Genomic DNA, 19,901 nt, shown 5'->3' on the forward strand with positions numbered 1-19,901 from the left:
TCAGTCCTGATCATAGCTGAGAGATGGCTCAAGAGGTTTTCTCTCTCCCTCTGTCTCTGACACACACACACACACACACCACACAACCCTCCGGCCCACCCCACCAGATTCTATTCCTTAATCCACTAAGGGAACACATCCTTCAACCACATGGGTTCTAGAGCAGTAGGAAAGATTTAGGCTAATTTCCATGTACAGAAGGGCCTGATTTTCTTCCATGTCAAATCCTCCTGTCTTTTTCTAATCTCTGCTCTCATTGCTGCACTGCTCAATCCAGTCTCCGTATGACCTACAGAGTCCTGAACTGCACCTCTGGATGCTGGGCCCCAAGACAATGTCTAACCAGTTACCTGAATTATTGGAGTTACTGTGCTTCACTGGCTGCTCTTCACTGTTTTCAACACCAGACCGTTTTGACTTCTTTAAAAATAAAAGAAGGGTGGGTGGTAAGCAAAGAAAAAGTACACTGAGCTGAGAGTTAAAAAAAAATTCCAGACATACAGTTTAGCCAGCTATGAAGAATGGTATATTCAGCTTCATAACCTAATGCAGAGAACTGCAAGCCAAAGGAGAAAATAAACCCAAAATGCTGACCATTTCCTCCAATTGCTGCCTGCCATAATGCAAGCCAGCAAACTATATGCTACTGACCTGTGTGTGTGTGTGTGTGCACGCGTGAGTGTGTATACGTGTATGTGTGTACATGTGTGTGTCTAACACTCCACTAAGAACATAATCTATTAAACAGGAGCAGGACGGACTGGAGGAAAGACTGCAGGACGACCTAGTGGGAGTTAGGGTATGTGTGTGTTAAGTTCCACACCAGTCATCTGGAAATCTTTTTAGCTTCCAAGATAAGATTGTGTCATTAAGTGTGCACCATTAGCCTTAGAATTTTCTCCATGTGCAGCCAAGGATTTAAGGGAACACAGGGACAACAGGCTTACCTTTCGAGCTAAGATCTTTCTCCTTTTCCTTTCTTCCTCAGACCCATGGTGTGACTGAGCTCTCGTTAGTCTTCGATGCTGGTGAATCTTTAAGAGATCACAATTCCCAACAAGTATAAACAAAGTCTACCTAAAGCAGGTTCCTAATGAGACTTCTCCTATATGTCTGACCACATGAAGCTGTTAAGATAAACAAGGTCTTTCCTGGCCGGCTTGTGGCTCAGGTCTGGCTCTCTGGGAGAAGGGCATGCTGAGTGACGATGATCCTTCTCACTTTCCCAATTCCTTCCTGCCGTCGATCTCTACAGAAGCACATGACCCATGAGTGCTGCCAACCACCCCACCAGCAAGATCTGATCATGAAGCATGATCACACCGGTGCATGTGCTTGTTCTACATAGACTGAGCAGACTGAGGGCGGGACTGTGAGATACTGGGGACTGTGAGATACTGTTCTGTGTCACAGCACTTAGCCCAAAATCTGGTTAAGAGCAAGTATGCATGAAATGTGTATGGGGTGAACGTCCAAAGCCAATCACTGTGAATGGATCACCAAATGGTCACAGGAGATGAGGGACAGCTGCCGGCTTACCTGCTTCTGTTCCTCAGTGAGTCTCTTCTCTATACATTCCTTGGCAATTCTCAATGCCTCTTTTAATTTTGTGGGAATCTGAAAGGAGAAGCAGTACATGAGCTACTGAGTGAAGTGGTTGGAGTCTCCTGAGTTCTCAACACATGCAGCAGAGGCCATCATCACTGGGAGGGCATCTACAGCAGAGCCAGTTAAAGCCACACTCCATGTACACCAGCCAATCACCTTGCCAGCACTCTTAGTCAACAGATGCATAAACTTAAAGCATAAACACACTATGTTTCAAGTAATTCAAGGGTTCCAGAATTGCCAAAGCAGTCTCAAAGAAGAACAAACACAGCATCAAAACACAGTATAAAAACCTACTATTACATGACCTCACAAAACATCATTTCAAAACCAATTATTACATAGCTAATAGACCAGAATGAGAGGTCCCAGAAACACGCCCTTTGTACACAGACACATAGTCTTCCACACACACAACCAGGAAAGAACACCTTCAAAGGAGTGTTGGTAAAAGTTAAATGCCTACATAAAAAGTAGTAAAATTAAATCATCACCTTAAGTCATATTTGAAAATTAATTCAGCATGGATACAAGACCTAAAGTAACTAAAACTTTAGAGCTCCTAAAGCTCAGAAGGCACTCATGGCCCCGGACCTGTAGTTCCTTCAGTTCTTACTGCTCGTCTGACTATTTTTGTTTGGGGGACAGCATCTCTGAGCTGTCCAGATGGGCCTTGCATGCACCTGTGACCCACCCCCTGCAGCTTCCTCACCTGCTGTTTGCCACCACCCACCACCAGTTCTGGCTCTCTGCTAAGGTCGGGTATTACTGGAAGGCTCTGGCCTGCCATTTTAATGTAGCCCAGCTTGGCCTTGAACTAATGATCCTCTTGCCTCAGGGATTATACGCATATACCATCCTACCCAGCTGGAAATGATTTCTTGGATATAACACCGAAAACATAGGCAATGAAAGAAAACAATGAATATCTTGGATTAGTTAAAATTAAAACTTTGTTCAACAAAGGACACTGCTCACAATGAAATTTAAAATATTTCAATAGTTATAAGGACTTGATATCATAGATATAAAAGAACTTATGCAAATGAACAACAAAAATATGTAACCGAATTTAAGAATGGGAAAAGGGCTTTAATAGATATTTCTTCAAAGAAAATAAACAAATGATTAAAAAAAAAAAAAACCCTGCCTTATCAAATGGTGCTTTCATCACCAGAAGAAAGTTCAACACTGAACAAATAGAAATCAAAACCACATATTAGATATCATATCTCTTCATAGCCATTATGATGGCCACTATAAAAAAACATAAAATAAGTTTAGCATGGTAGCACAAGCCTTTAACCCCAGCACTCAAGAAGGCAAGGTAGGAGAATTTGAGTTCCATGCTAGCCTGGGCTATAAAGCAAGTTTTGGGCCAACTTGAGTTATAGTGAGATCCTGTTGCAAACAAACGAACAAAACAGACAGACAGACAGACAACAACAATAATTAGAAAGAATTACAAATATTTGGGTTGGACTACTAGCAGCCACAGTGCAAGGCCTGACTCTGGCTTTTCAGTTCCAAGCCCAAGATTAACCTCCCATACCGCTTCTTCTCCTAACACTTCCTTCCAGAATTTTCTTTAGATATAGATATATAGGTTTATATTCTGCCTTCCAGATCCCACTATTTTGTTGATATTGGCCTAAAAAATCACTTTCCATGTTATTACACTGTCTTTATACGTTTCACTTTTATTAGATAAAATACTTTAAATACATGCACTATAGCTAGGCATAGTGGTGTATGCCTATAACCCAGCACTGGGAAGGCAGACACAAGAAGACTGATGCAAGTTTAAGACTATCCAAGTCTGTTTTTTAAGAAAACCAGGAACTGGTGGTACACACCTTTAATCCCAGAACTTGGAGGCAGAGGCAAGTGGATCTCTGAGTTCGAGGTCACTCTGGTCTACAGAACAACTTTTAGGATAGGCAAGGCTACACAGAGAAATCCTGCCTTAAAAGGAAAACACACACACACACAAATAAAACAACCCCATGTATTATAAATAGTCAAAATAGTAACTAGTTATAGGATATTTAGATGCTTTCTAATTTTTCATATCATGAACCTTTTTGTTTTTTAAAAAATTAATTTTCAAAGTCAACTTACATCACAAACCTCAAAATTATATAATTTGCTTTACCTTAAACTGTGGCTTTTCAGAAGTTGTTAGCAAAACATCACTGAATAATCTATAAGAAAAGAAACAAATGCGTAAGGCCCTGGGTTTAATCTCAGTATTGGGTGTACTCAGAACTGGTCAGAGCAGCTTAAGACTTCTCAGCCCCTGAGCCACCACTCCAAATCTGTCAGCAAAGGCAAAGGTGCTTCCAAGTCACTCGGTTCCCTCAGACCTGCTTTTAGGGAGGGACCAGGTCAGTTATACTTGACACTATGGGCCATATAATATTTACAGAAAAAATTCTTTGTTTTTTTTTTCTATGTTGTCTTCCCAGTTTACAAAATGTTGCAGATATATTTAACAGATGTTTCTAAACAGAACTATTTGTTTTCTTGCCTCAGAAAAGGTAGTTTATTCTAGAACTTAGTACATCTTGAATTATCCTGACTGGAATCTAAGACATCATTTTAAAACAGCAGTTTCTGGCGTGCATCAATCCTTTCTTCCAAGGTATGTTACTAGAAACAACAGCAGGAGGCTCTGGACTGCTGTGGTTAGAAGGACTGCCTGGATAGTGCCCAGGTGGCTTAGTGCTTTTAATGTGAAAACTTATTGATACAGACAGAAGTTCACCCCTCACAGAAACATCCTCACAGAAATCACCTTTTTTCAGCATTCTTCTTGAATTCTGGCCCTCCCCTGCCATTCATCCTCTGAGTTCCAGATTTTCAGTAAACACAGGACACACCTTTTCAAAGCGGAAGCCCATGGGGTGGAATGTTCTGGGGAAGACAGAATATCTGTCTTGATGCTGAGACTGGGAACACGCAAAGAGCCCTGGGGAGATGATGCAAGTGCAAACTGAAGCACAGCAGCCTCACCCACTGCTCCCTGACCCAGTGCTCTCTAACCCAGGAGTCTATGGCAGATGCTGTAGGTTTCAAAGTAAATCTATTTTCTCTTATGTGCATTGTTATTAGTGGCTGTTGGTTTGAAAACAGATGCTGCAGTGTCACGTCCATGGACAAGGGTTTGTCTCTTCTGATCATCAGCTTCCCCGGGGAGAAAAAAAGTGCCTGGTCTATATCAGGTCTCTAACCAGGTAGGAAGAACGAGGGCCCTTCGGTTAGTTCTAGCCTCTGGCTGCACTTTGTCCCCCACCTTGTTTGCTGCTGTTACTACTTCTGAATACCTTTGCTATACAACAAGCTGGTGCAGACAAAGCAAGGCTAGGGAAACCTCTCAGCATGCTGAGAAAGCTTGCCTATATTCTCCCAGGACAAAGAATGAAGCTGAGATCCATTCACAGGTTTGTCTGACTTCAGTTACACCACCTTAACTTCTGCATGAAGGAACAACACCTAAGGAGAGGCCCTAAGGAGGCCTTATACACTCAGCTCCTCACAACTGTGCTGACAGGAAGAGGTCTTTTGAGTACAAAATCCTTGGCACAACATTTGATACACACTTGCTATTTAACAGCTAGTGCTGGGAGTTGAAATAAACAAACAAAAGCATAGGAGCCCAAGAACACACTACTTTCTTGTGGTGGGCAGGTCCACTAAGGCCTGACAGGTACCAACTACACATAGCTGGGGGCCAGCTGGTAGCTGGAGCAGGACCAGCAGAGAGAGGTTCTAGGGAGGGCCCTCCTACTGTATTTCCTAAATTAGGAGTTCAACAAACACACACAAGTGTTAACGGTGATGGGACACGTGGAAAGGACACTGGATTTCTAGGACAGAGCAGAGCAGTCACAAGGAAAGGGTCATGGTATCATGCTGTAAGTGACTTGACAGCAAGCTGGTCACTTTAACTCTTCAGGGAACAAACTGAGTCTTTACCATGGCACTGGGCTCTGGGCACAGTGGTCCAAGGTTCAGCACAGTTATCAAGATTACAACCGATGCATATGATTGACTTACGGCATCTGTAAGAGCCGGGAGACGGTAGGCATGCCATTTTTACAGGCTTCACAAGACAGCGTAGACTCCAACACGGCCACTTGAAATGAACAGATACACATTTTAGTCCCACAGAACTCTCGAAGATCCACTTGGTGAGGAAAAGTTTGACATCTCTTTGCAACAACTGTCTGCTGGCTGATCAGGACAGTGTCAAAACTCTTCACATACAGACAGATGGCATACGTGGGGGGAGGGAAACACTGCCATTATCAATGACTCAAAAGAAATGCCTCAGAAACCACATGCTGACATACAGCTAAGTCTACTCCAAGGAGAAATGGAGGAAGGCATCAAGATAGTGTTCATACAATTGTTCTCTTTAGAGAGAAGTAAACATTACACAGAAGCAAAATTCAGAACCTGGTTTTGACGCTTGCTTTTAATGGAAACCAAGACATGAAGCGCCAAATGCTGACACCTCGTCATCCAACACCTTGATGCTATAAACGAGCGACCAGACTATCCTACCCACAGGTTACTGTTTAGTTTCAGCTGTTCAAACTTGACAGGAAACAATCCCAGGGTCTGTTTTTTTTCTCTTTCTCTCGCGATTTGGTTTTCTGAGACAGAGTTTCTCTGTATAACAGCCCTGGCTGTCCTGGAACTCACTCTGTAGACCAGGTTGGCCTCAAATTCACAGAGATCTGCCTGCCTCTGCCTCCCAAGTGCTGGGAATAAAGTCGTGAAGCACCACACCAGGCCTACGTCTTGAATTGCCTCATTTGGCATAGTGAAGGTTGATAGAGTGATTGCACATTTCAAACACAGTATCCCGAAAGCTACCTTGGGTTCTCTTTCTTCCAGCCTTGAGCTCTGAGCTAGCCATTCGAGGATAGGATGGTCTGAGATGAGTTTGCTTCGGTCCTTATGTCTCACCTGTCCTTCCGTCCTCCTCAGTCTCCTTGGGTAAGGCTGTACCAGCTCTTTGAACCACCTACCTGAGAATCTGGAGGCCTGGCTGGGCAGGCCAGGCCATTATCTTCCAGGCCTCCAGTCATAGCTCTCAAGTTCCTTTCAACTCCCATTCCTGCTTGGATGGGGCTCTGACACTTGCCTGGCTCCTCAAGTTTGGCTTCAAGTTGCCTGACCCTCACTCTGGCTTCTGATAAAACCCAAGCTGGCCACAGTTCTCATTACATCCTCCTGTTTGCAGAATTATAGTGCAGTTTACAGAAGTTTTGCCAGAGGCTTCAGACAGATGAACAAACAGACAAGCCATTCAAATAGTCACTGACGTATGTTCTGGCTGAAGAAGATGATAACTTGCTCTCCATCTTTCTTGGAGTTTGGCAAGAGGTTAAGTAGCTTTGCAGACTACTAGATCCTAGCAAACCCCACTCCCAAGCCCTGTACTGACCCACAGCCATGGATGATGCAGGAGGAAAGGAGTCCACAGGCACAGAGTCTGGAGGTCGTCCATAAGTCATTTCATAGAGTAAGTGGCCAAAACAGTGGACATCTACACTTTCCAATGTCTGGGGAAGAAAGAGCAGTGCCATGTTCAACCTTCAGTCATTGCCCCCACTGCTCCTGCCCAGGCTTCCACAGAGAAACAAGGCTCAGGGCAGCCTCATTCCCAATGAAACTCCAAAACCTTTTTTCAAAGGCTCACATGTCATCCTCTGACTTAAGCTGATGTCATTTTCAATCAATGACTCTATTCACTTCCTTGTTCCACCCACCACGTCATCTTTGCTTCTTAGAGATCCAGCAATACTCCATGGGTGAAATGGGAGCAAGGTACACATCAACTGTATTTTCCAATGCTTAATGCACAGGGTAATCTGTAACTAAACACAGACCTGTCAGGATGACACAACTTACATTGATTTTCCTGAATTGGGTGAAGTAGGATCGGTAGAAGGAAGGCAGACCCAGTAATGAATTTTCGAGGTCTAGCAGCCGGCAAGTGTTGCCGTCCAGCATCACATTGGCTGCATGGAGATGGCCGTAAGGGAATCCCTTGTCATGAAGAAACTTTAGTACCTGTTAACAAAGACGTGGAGGTCAATTGTTTCCAATTCACTCACATATAACATCGGCTAAATTCATGTTTTAAATATTTTTGGAGAAAACAAGATGGCTCAGGTTAAAAGGTACTGACAACAGAACCTGACAAACTGAGCGTAATCCTTGGGGCAGACACGGAGAAAAGAGAGAACCAATTCCCAAAAGTTGTCCTCTGACCTGCACACATGTGCTATGGCATGCACACACACACACACACACATGCAAACACACACCCACATGTAAACAAACAAATAAATGTAAAAAGAAAAAGGCATTTTAGCTTGGGCATGTAGCTTGGCAGCAGTCTTCTCAACATGCAGGAGGCTAGGAGTTAACTCTCCAGCAAAAATTCATATATTTTAAAATGAAATTCAACAGCCCACTCAAGACCCTAATCCCCCTCAAAAAAATACCTACTCTAATGAGTTCTTTGGAAACAAGAATGATGCAGACTGTCTCACAGCTGTGAGACTGCTGAGCACACCATCGAGTTTCCTCTTTTCCCAAGTGAAGAGAATTAGGTTGGAGGGAACAACTCTGATGCCTAAAGGCTCTGCTTTGGGAACTTTCTGGTCCCAGCAGGCTTTTCTGAGGCTGCCCTGCTCCACCTGCATGGATTCCTAAAGCCATGGCATCAGTGTCTGTGCTGGCCACTTAGGAAAGGGGTTAAGGTGAGAGCTTCTCCTGATCAATATCTACTTGGAACATACTTGGTGTTTAGTAATAAAAAGACAAAGTAAGAGTCTGGCCTCTCTGTAACAACAAGCTTCTCAGCTTCCAATAAGATAAACAGTGACTCGGGCTGGAGAGATAGCTCAGTGGTTAACAGCACTGATTGCTCTTCTAGAGGTCCCGAGTTCAATTCCCAGCAATCACACGGTGGCTCACAACCATCTGTAATGGGATCCGATGCCCTCTTCTGATAGGTCTGAAGACAGTGACAGTGTACTCATAAATAAAATAAATCTTTAAAAAAAAAAGATAAACAGTGACTCAGCAAAAAATGCATGATATGTCTCCACCCACAAGGACCTGAGACTAGAGCAAAGGCAGCAAGGGATGCCTCCACAATCCAGCAAACATAGAAGAAAATATGCTAACGTGTCTTTCCAGCTACTAGCTTTAAAAATCTTATCCTTTAAGAAGTCTTGCCAGGCGTTGTGGCACAAACCTTTGATCCCAGCACTCAGGAGGCAAAGACAGGAGGATCTCGGAGTTCAAGGCCAACCTGGTCTACAAAGTGAATTCCAGGACAACAGAAAAACACCTGCTGTTGACTTCTGGCCTCCTCATGTATATGTATAGACAAGTGTACCCCTACACAAAATCATGTTATGTATGTATGTATGTATCTATCTATCTACATCTTTATATCTAGATATCTAGATAGACAGATGGATGAATATAAAGAACATTGGATTAGGGTATGGTTAACTCTTTACTGACGGGGTTGTAAAATCCAAGGAGCCTAGAGAAATTATGTGGAGAGGATGACATGGACAAAGCTGGCACTCTTTTCTGCCTCTCTTTCACCTCCATTTCTCTCTTAGTGTTGAGGATCACTTTGTGCCTTGGAACACTAAGAACACACTGTCCTGCTGAGCTATATCTCCAACCCAAATGGGAACAGGCCTTTATATGTCTTGATGCATGCCTTTGATCCTTAGCAAGCAGAGGCAGGTAGATCTCTGAGTTCAAGATCAACCTGGGTCTATGGAATGCATTCCAGGCTACGCAGAGCTATACAGTAAGACCTTGTCTCAAAAACAAACAAAACAAAAAAGCTGAACATATGTAAGACCAATCAGATCAGTAGATGACAATGTTTGTCATCAAAGCCTGATGATCTGAATTCAATCCCTGGAACACAAGTAAAGGTCGTAAAGAGGGAACCTATGACACCAAGTTGTCCTCTGACCTCGTCTCACACAGAATGGCTTCCTTATCCACATTCAGACAATAAAAACGAAGCTTAAAAAGAAAAGTCTTGGCCCAGAGACAAAGATCAGCCCAATAACCCAAAAGATGACACCAAATTCCAATAGCCAAACTTTTGGAATTTTATGGATCTCAATTACTGATACCTTTAACTCAAATATTTGTTTGTTGGGGAAAAATAAAGCAATGCTATCCAGTATTATATATCAAGTTATATCAGTATATATTAACTTGATATATATATATATCAGTATATATCAAGTTATAGATAATAAGACAATGTTTCTGATTTTGGAAAGTGCCCAAGAACTTTTCCCATAAAAAATGTCATTCTAAGGGGGCTACAGAATAAGATCACTTGTTCTTCCAAAAGGCTTAAGTTTGGCTACTGGTAACCCATATTGGATGGCTCACAGCCACCTGTAACTCTAGTGCCAGGGAATCTGTCACCTTCTTCTGGCTTCTGCAGCAGCCCCAACACATGAGGCAGACACACACATACACATATAAAATAAATCTTTTTTAAAGATTATAATTCTGGATGAAATATGAGCATAACTGTGGTTGTCTGAATAGGAGGTGTGGCCTTGTTGCAGTAGGTGTGGCCTTGTTGGAGGACCAATGTCACTGTGGGGATGGTCTCTGAGGTCTCATACGCTCAAGCTACGCCCAGTAAGGACAGTCCCCCTTTGCTGCCTGCAGATCATAGAACTCTCAGCTCCTTTTCTAGCACCATGTCTGCCTATATGCCGTCATGTTTCCAGCCATGCTGATAATGATAATGAACTAAACCACTCAAACTGTAAGCCAGCCCCAAATTAAATGTTTTCCTTTATAAGAATTGCTATGGTCATGGTGTCTCTTCACAGCAATAACACCGAACTAAGATAACAACTTACACAAAATCAAATATCTCTTACCTCTAATATCTGCCGTCCATATGTTTTTATTTGCTGGAGTTCAAGGCCCTGGGTTTTCTTGGGGTTGCAGTATTTCTTTAGGAAGGGGTCCTTTGGTTTTGCCTTTAGAAAAGAATCAAGAATGCATAAAGAGCTAGAGGAGCCAATTTTTACCGCGGAGCTTCCTGAAAAGGTAAGACGCGATGGAGAGTCAGCCAGGGCCCCAGCACACAGGATGTGGGTTTGTTGTTGTATTAGTCTGATAGTCTGTAGTGGAGGTAAAGAGGCTGGTCTGAGCTCTATTTTTTGTGTATCCGGGGGACTACAAACTGGGTCTCGCCCTAGGCCATTCCCAAAGTCTTGTCTACTGTAAGAATTTTCCAGGACTACTTTGTTCAATGCAAAATACAAACTTTAAAATTCACCATCAGAGCAGCCTACCATGTAACAGACACCCATCTTTGCTTACAGGGAAAAAATGCTCTTTAAGCAGACAGTAGTTTTTCCAAATCAGATTTAAATTCTGTCCTTTGTTTTTGCGATAGGGACTACATAACCCAGGCTGGACTGAAAGTTTTGCAGTCCTCCTGCCTAGCCTCCCGAGAACATGGGATTTTTACCATGCTGTGCTTAAAATTTTTAAATTAAAATAAAATTCATGGAGCCTAACTTCTGGATTTTTACATACCAAATATCAAAACAGATTCTTTTTTTTTTTTGGCTGTCCTGGAACTCACTTGGTAGGCCAGGCTGGCCTCAAACTCAAAAATCTGCCTGCCTCTGCCTCCCAAGTGCTGGGATTAAAGGCGTGCGCCACCACCGCCCAGCTCAAAACAGATTCTAAAGGACTGAAGAAATCTATAACCATAAACTTAATTTATAAGGAGTACCTTGTAGATCAGATCCTTCAAAGTTCCCTTTTCATTCAAGGTTCTAATCAGCAATGCTGAGGATTCGCTAGCCGTGGCAAAGGTAACCCGATATATGTAAGGGTGCTGCCGAAACAAAAACAAAAAAAGGAAAGAAATTCAGGTTAGTTTACACCAGAATCTCGGGCCTTTTAGACTCATGATCTCGTGATGGAGATGCAAGCACCATGTTGTTGGTTGAGTTTTATACAGATAGGCCACTCCCACTCCCTGAACACTTGCTACTTTTAAGTTACTAGATGATCAACTAGTTCCCCCCCCCCTTAGATGGGAGGAAGAGAGGAGATGTGACAAGAAGGAGGGGGCAAGCTCCACACAGAAGGCCCTGCTTAGCTAAGCCCCTCATGAGGTCTCTGCTATGTGAGGCTCCTTGCTGAAAGCTTCCTCACTAGGCTGTGTGCATCTAGATTTCGGGCAAAACCATAGCTGCAGAGAAGAAAAGGGCTGAGTTTTGGGAAAGACCTAACAAAGAATTCAACAGTCACTCAGCAGTCAGAGCATCTAAGTGGGAGAGCAGGACAAACGTGTCTCTGCTCACAGCTTTGTTACTTACTCCACACTGCTGTTTGGATGCCAAGGCAGGGAGCATAACCACTTGCAAACAAGCATGAGCAGCATGCTTTGGCATCTGGGCCCTTTTTAGAAGCCAGCAGCATGAACTTCCCTGACTCCCTACAGAAGTCTGCAGTACACATATTCAGTGGCTTCCTGAGGTGGGAACCCAAATGTCAGCCAGGAATGTCAGCCAGCAAGGTGAGGGAAAGACAAATTCTTTAAAGACTTAATGTGTTCCTATAACCTTGAACTTTGGTTACACAGACAAGAAGACTGCTCAGGCTCTAGGTAACCTGAGTGAGCCACTCTGCTGTCTGAGCTACCTTTGTCAGGTTAACTAGTTGGCCTAGGGAAACATGTATTACTTATACCAATGGACAGTCCTAATCCAAGACCTTGGATAATTATCACCAGGATACATTCAGAGTATGTCTGAGGTCTGACCTGCAAATGGGTGAATGTGAATCCATAACCTGTTGTCTATAGTACAGGAGTTGCTTGAGGACTGGGCCACCAAGGCCTGAAACTCCTACCTCGGCTTCCCCGGTGCTGGAATTAAAAGAGTGCACCTCTACCATCTGGCTTAATGTGTATTTCTTACAGCATTATGTCGAGAGTGTGGGAGTGGGACTGTTTTTGTTAACTGAGGCACAGTCTCACTATGCTGTCCAGGTTGGCCTTGAATTTGTAGCTCTCCTACCTCTGCCTCCAAACACTGGTACAACAACATGTGCTACCCTTGAGTGTTCTTTTTGTTGTTGCTTTTTTTAGATTTTTTTTTAGATTTATTTTATCTTATGAATATTTTTCTTGCAGGTATGTGCATTATGTATGTGCCTGGTGCCCACAGGGAGTGTCAGAAAAGGGTGACAACTGGAATTTTGGACTGTTGTAAACTACCACGTGGGTGCACAAAGTCAAACCCAGGTACTCTGAAAGAACAAGTGTCTTAACCTGAGCCATCTTTCCAGCCCCTTCTTTCTTGCTCTTGTTTTGTTTTTTAAACATTGATTAAAAGTAATCTTAAATCTGGGAGCTAACTGGACCTGGTGGTTCCAGCCTAGAATACCAGACTTACGGGGGCTGGAGAGATAGCTCAGAGAGTAAAAGCACTAGCTGCTCTTCCAGAGGTCTTGAGTTCAATTCCCAGCAACCATATGGTGGTTCACAACCATCTGTAATGGGATCTGATGCCCTCTTCTGGTGTGTCTGAAGAGAGTGACAGTGTACTCAAATACATAAAATAAATAAATAAATATTTAAAAAAAAACACTTTATAAGTCAGGGGCAGTAAGATCACAAGTTCAATGCCAACCTGGGGAACTTAGTACAACCCTATCTTAAAATAAAAGATAAATTACAGGTTGGGGCATTGTTCAATGGTAGAAAATCTGCTTAGCATATACAAGGCTCTTAATTCAAACTCAGTTACTGCAAACAACGGCAACAAAAATCTGGGTGCTGAAAGCCTATCATACAACCAGTCAAACTCAAGGCCACAGCATTTTTCTTGGATGTAAATCACACCTCATTAAACCATGGCTTCATTGCTTTAACAAGATGTATTCAAAGTAAACTTGCTCGACAAGTCAAAGTGACTGTGCTCACTCCATAAGCAATTAATTTGGAAAACAGGTAATGCGTGTTAACATTAACCCATCTGCAGGCCAGACTGAAGTCTTTACTAAAGACATTCAGACATTCTGTACACAGTGAGTCTATCAGTGTGCTTTCTTCCAACCAAGGTCTTAAATTAGTACTGTCCATTAGTATAAGTAATGTATGCGTCCCTAGGCCAGTTCATTAGCCTGTGAAAGGTAGCTCAGGCAGAAAAGTGGCTCTTTTTATCATTCTTTTACCCATGTTACCTAGTGACTGAGAAATTAGTCTCCTGCTAGAAAGAGATCTTAGAGTCCCCTGATAAAATGTTCCACAGGAGCAAGAGGTTCAGAAAAGTGGCTCAATCCTACTCTGTTATCAGCTTAAAATACAGACTACGTTTAAACAGCTATCATTAATGGGCTAAGAAGATGTCACAAACACTGACTTAAATAAAGGATGTCACATCTGTGGGACTAGCCTAAACTAAAAGCCACTGTCCCTTTCCATTCTCTTGAGACCACAGAGTATTTCCAGGTCTTCTAGCCAGGTTCACCCTCAAGACAACACTGACCCTGAGTAGCAATGAGGCAGCAGGAGGACTTGTACTTACCACACAGGAAGGCAGAAGTTTGATTAGACACTGAAAATCTTTATCTGACAAGTACTTGTCTGGGCCGAGATCAGCCTGGAAATGTAGGAAGAAATATCAGAGTATCACTTTGCTCACTGCAAGAAAAATTCCTTATGCATTTCCCCCAACTCTATTTGTCTACATTCTTAAGTATAAATCAAAGATAGAAATCATATTAAGTCTGCTGCTTCAAGGCCTTTTCTGGAGAGGCAGTGTATGCACATGAGAACATCAAGCTATGACTGAGATTTCATTCAATTCCACGACCAAATGTGTCACTAGAACTCCCAGCAGGAAACAGATGAGACAATATCCAATAGCTTTTTTGTTTTTGGGGTGGGGGGAGGTCACCTCAAAACTGCTAGTCTTAAATCCAGGCTGTTCCTATATCCTCCTGAACATTTATTACTTGACCAATTGTATAGCCAGGGGATTTGAAAGAACTCTTCTTTGGTGTGAGACTGAAAAACTCTACACATCACCATGCAAGAGCACAGTAAAAGCGCTAAGAGTCTCTTATCCAAACTCTTCCATATATTACCCAAACCTCCTGGAATAAACGAAAGCAAAAGACTTAGTTTACCCAGCTCAGCACCAGCCGCTCCTTTGGTTGGTTTTTAATTTTCATCAAGAAATATTTCTTCCTTATTCTCCAACCTGTCACAAAGCAGAAAGGTGCTTATAGCTTCAGCATTTTTGCAACAATTGATGTGAATTTTAATTTCATTAATGAAAATTACATTTGGCAATCTTAGCCTTATCTATATAGGGCCTAATCACTTAACAGTGTTCATACAGAAAGGCTTCTCTATAAAAACAGTAAACAAAGAAATTACTGTATTTATGGAAAAGCTAGTACGACAGAACTTAAATCTAGACTTACTGAAAAGGCCTAATGGAGACTGAACAGAGGTCCTGAATGTTACCAGCACCCCACTCCTCCAACAGGGCTTTAACCAAGGCTAATATATATGTCAGAGTTAAGGAGAATGCTAGAAGCAGTGTGGTGCAGAATTAGAATCAGAATACAATAACAGGGCTATCCACAACAGTGGGGAGGTACAAGGACTATGGTCAGCAGAGGTAAAGAGCTTCGCTGGATAACGTCTCAGCAGGATGGCCATGCCAGCCTCTCACCTATGTCTTTCAGTGGTTCTACCACCTCCCACTTTGGTTCTGATCGGAAGAACATGGAAACCTGCTGTAAAGCGATCTCTGCAACGATATTGTAGAAATCCATTAGTCAGATACGTTAGGAAAAGCCAAAGGCTCACATACTGTTTGTGCAAATAAAATCCCTGCAGTCTACAGACTTCTTTAAAAGATGTGACCAAAAAAAGGGAAAATTAAAAATAATGTAGACTTTCAGACTGGACCCTAGATGCTAGCATTCCTTCTAGGCTTCACCAACAGCCAGGTAGGCCTGGCTGGCTATAAGAAGGACTATTTGTCCCCCCGTCCCGCTCCCCCCCCCTCCCCTTTATCCGTCTCTCCACATGTTCCTGGACTGCCTCTCCTCTGTCTCCCTCTGTCTCTACTCCCTTCTCAACTCCCCTTCCCATATCCCTGAATAAACTCTATTCTATACTATACCCATGGTATGGCTGGTCCCTCAGGAGGAAGAGATGCCTCAGCATGGGCCTGCCGAGACATCCCTCCTACCTCACCACCACGCTCTATAAAACATATCCTTGGCTTTTTATAAAACACAACTCTAGGACACTGATGAAAGCTGAATAAAGCTCGAGTTTAGTGGTAATGCGCCAACAGTGCTTTCAGTTACGTGCCATAGTTATATCAGACGCTACACTGGAGAAGGCAGGTGAGGGGAGTCTCTGGAACTATTACTGCAACTTCTCTGTAAACCTAAAGTCACTCCAAAAGTAAAGGACTATTAAAGAGCAAAAATAAAATTACTATTTATGTGGAAACACAGTTTTTAAGCCAGGAAATCTAAAATATATAAAGTAGCTGACCTAAACTAGGATTTTAATCAGGCCACAACTGAAGCTCAAGATTCAGAAAGTATTATAAGGTCACACAGAACAACATGTTCCAAGTGATATTTATCCCATCTTCATTCCTTGCGGAATTACAGCTTTCACAAACAAAGAAGTGATTAGCCTTAAGTATATGCTATAATAAAAGCCAGAGTTTCAGAAAAATATCTTCATCGGCAACATGGCTCAACTGCGGTAGGTAGAGAGTGCCTGTCTACTTACAAACACAGCCTCTTTTTGTTGTTCATTTATCATTTGAACATTTCCAGTTAACACAGACAATGAGAAGAGGAATTTCCTTCAAGTTCACTGCATTAAGAGACTATCAGAATAACTAACTGCCTTTTATACCTCGCACTCACCAAAAAAAAAAAAAAAAAAAAAAACCACGACTTGATACCATTTCCTCCCAATGCAGTGAATAAGTGAAGCCAGTCCAGATCTCTGAGAGCAAATGGCAATCCTAACAACAACAACAAACCACTGGAATTTCACCTCTGCCTGGTGTTAACTACGTTCCGAAGAGACTGGTAAGGCTTGGACTCACCAGCAATCCTCTCCGTATGTCAAAACACCCTCTCCTGGAACCCGCTGAGAGCTTGGCAAACATTATCACTGTGCATATTTTACAGCACATTGTGAGTGAAGAAGTTTGCAGGAGACAACAGTTGGGTGTTTGTTTACTGACTCGCTGTGCAAAGTGTTCCCTAAATATTCCAGAGGAAGCACATGACTATGAAATGGAAGACCGGCTCTATTCACATTCTGTGCTGCTCTGAGAGGACACAGGATGCTGGGAAGGGCTGAGCGCAGCTGATAATACCAATTCTTATTAGCTCGGAGAGCACTGTGCCCGTTAGAAATGTTGATATAGTATTTTTACCATTTCTAAAGTAAGTTGAAAACAAGTTAAAAGGAAACTATTTTAAATGAAAGTATCCATATCAACTCTGAGAAAACCATGAAAATAATTTCCTACCATACTACAATGTGATTTCAAGAAAGTACATAGGACAGCAGTTCAAAACTAAAGGTGACTTGTAAACAATTCCTCAACAACTTATGTTACTATATATCATATACTGTTTCAGAAATGGAGAAGCAGCAGGGAACAAATCAAACAGGACAGATGTGTTCCTGATAAATACAAGATTGGGAATTAGATTTTTGTTTTAAACTTTGAGGGTCAGAGAGCTCAAGGCAGAAAATTTTCCTCCTATTGAACTTTTATCATAAGAAGGTGCATGATGACTGATACTGACGAAGTCTCATCCCAGATTCAGCATCGAATCCTGAGCGCCTCCTCTGCATACTGCCCATACTGCCCGCCACCTCTTTGACCAAACTAAAACCAAGCTGCTACAACAAGTGTCTGACTGGCTCTGGCTTGGTGGCCCACAATGTTTGGTTCACCCTCCACTCTCTGGGCTCTGCCTCCCACAACCCCTCTAGCCTGCCCTCAGCACTCAGCTTTTACACAAGGACCAGCTAAATGTTCAGGCTGAGTCTAAATCTACTGTTCCTCTGCCTACAACCCCTGCTCCTCACACACATCCAGGACATCTATTCTTGTGGACCTTGCATGTCCTGAATGAGGATTCTAGCTGGAAGGACATCTTTTAACTCAGGTAAAGTCTAGTGCCCTTCGGAAATACTAATTTCCCCCTTCCTGGGCAGTTCTTCCTGGTGTACTGGCACCTGGCTCCAAGCCTGCTAAACTCCACTGGCCTCTTAGCTCCCAAAATCAGCACTGCCTCTTCTGAGAAGCCCTCCTCTGTCTCCAGGCCTGATACACCTTCTAACTCTGTATACAATCTCCCTGCATAAGTGCTATTGGCTTTGTATGAGCTATTGGCTGTCCCTTAGCACTAGACATATATAATAGTGCCCTCTTAGTATCTGATGAAGAACTAAAGATTCACTATGTTGCCAATTCAGTCGTTAAACCTCCCATCAGAATGCAGACCCCCAAAAGGGATATATTCTCTGTGTAGCTCTGGCTGTCTAGGAACTTTCTTTCTTTTAATTAATTAATTAATTAATTAATTTTGTAGATAATGAGTACTCTGTAGCTGTCTTCAGATCCACCAGAAGAGAGCATCAGATCTCATTACAGATGGTCGCGAGCCACCGTGTAGCTGCTGGGAATTGAACTCAGTACCTCTGGAAGAGCAGTCAGTGCTCTTAACCACTGAGCCATATCTCCAGCCCAGTCTAGGAACTTTCGGTTTAGATGAGGCTGGCCTCAAACTCAAGAGATCCACCTGCCTCTGCTTTCCTGAGTTCTGGGATTAAAGGAATGCACCATCACCACTTGGCTAATATTTACTTTTAAATTTTGCTATCTTAGAAAGTTTTTGTTTCGTTAGGCTGATAGATATTTGGTTGAAAATGGCTAATCAGTTAAGTGCTAAAAAACAAAAGCCCAAGATAGGGAACGGGAAACCAAGCCCCAGCCTATCTTACCGCTCCTTGTACAACTTCCATAGACTCAGAGATATCAGCTCTCCTTCTATGCACAGCCTTTGCACCCCAATATCCTAGCCCTCTGACCTGACTCCTCCAGCCCTGTGGTGGGCTGTGTAGATCCCTAATCTGCTGTTAGATGCTATAACCTGCATTCCCTCCGTAATACCTTGCTTTTGTTCCAAACATAATCCTCACCTGGGACCCTCCTTCCTAACCTACTAGGTCAAGGGAATTCTAAGTTTTAGGTCTAGAAGGGAACTTCCACATTGCTTGGTCTGTTCCTCCCTTCCCCAGCCTCTTTTAAGAGTGAGTATATGTTTTACCTCTATGGACATGGTCTTTTGGATAAAACCAGGAAAAGGCCCAGTAACTAGAGGTTGTTTCTCTGGGAGGACAGGAAGCAGCTGCTTAGGAGATCCTGCTACTCACCCCCGAGACTCAGGTTGGCCACACAGTCCCTCACAATCATGGGTCCCAGTCAGTGTACTCAGGGCAAGGAAAAGTAGCTATGCTGATTTGGGTTACAATTGCAATACAGAATTAAAATCTTGCTGAAGTAGGGCAGTAATCAGTTAAGTTAGAGGCTGAGAAGAGGCAAGGGCACCAGCCATGTTGGAAGGGAGACTTGGTCTTGCTTAGAGAAATACACCATGTAGGTAGGTGGGGAGTGAGCCAGGAGTCCCAGGGAGCCAGAACCTTGCTTCAGGAGTTTGTTGGTCAAGCTGGTGAGAGGAAGTGAGGTGTACTTCCCTCTTCTGAGGTGGCTCAACCAAGAAGCAAGGCAATTTCTGATATTTCATTTGAAGGGAGAAATAAATCAGCTTCCTCACCCACTGTCCCACTTCGGTCATCTAACAGTGGCTAGGCTCTGGAGCACTTAGGTTCTGCTGGGATTTCTAGTGACCTTAAGCTCTGTTCACATCTGCTTTGCACCCTAACCATCGCCTCTGCCGTGGGGGATGGGACAGAGACAAGACAACACAACTTGGGGAAAGAATGAAGAAGTGGGTAGTAGAAATAAGACAGGCCCCCAACAGGCAGACACACAGAAAGAGGGGTCTTAGGTAGATAATAAAGATGGCAAAGTTCCAGCTTCTTCCTCACACTCCTTACCAGACACAAAAGCTTAAAAGGTTCTTTAGTCTGTGGACAGGTCAAG

General features: G+C 43.0%; 1 protein-coding gene across 2 annotated transcripts in view; it reads right to left on the reverse strand.

Moving 5' to 3' along the window:
• Positions 1–19,901, reverse strand: part of Pxk (PX domain containing serine/threonine kinase like) — a 63,764-nt gene that overhangs the window by 12,444 nt on the left and 31,419 nt on the right. For both annotated transcript variants that reach the window (XM_028786038.1, XM_028786036.1), the window contains exons 5-16: positions 15,411–15,488; positions 14,857–14,930; positions 14,253–14,327; positions 11,447–11,551; positions 10,578–10,679; positions 7,534–7,695; positions 7,067–7,184; positions 5,668–5,746; positions 3,764–3,812; positions 1,540–1,617; positions 948–1,034; positions 351–420 (exon numbers count right to left, since the gene is read on the reverse strand). In XM_028786038.1, coding sequence (XP_028641871.1) covers positions 351–420; positions 948–1,034; positions 1,540–1,617; positions 3,764–3,812; positions 5,668–5,746; positions 7,067–7,184; positions 7,534–7,695; positions 10,578–10,679; positions 11,447–11,551; positions 14,253–14,327; positions 14,857–14,930; positions 15,411–15,488 — 1,077 coding nt within the window. The remainder of the gene's footprint in view (positions 1–350; positions 421–947; positions 1,035–1,539; positions 1,618–3,763; positions 3,813–5,667; positions 5,747–7,066; positions 7,185–7,533; positions 7,696–10,577; positions 10,680–11,446; positions 11,552–14,252; positions 14,328–14,856; positions 14,931–15,410; positions 15,489–19,901) is intronic.

This window comes from Grammomys surdaster, unplaced genomic scaffold, assembly GCF_004785775.1.
Source record: "Grammomys surdaster isolate TR1022 unplaced genomic scaffold, NIH_TR_1.0 125428, whole genome shotgun sequence".
Classification (NCBI taxonomy): domain Eukaryota; kingdom Metazoa; phylum Chordata; class Mammalia; order Rodentia; family Muridae; genus Grammomys; species Grammomys surdaster.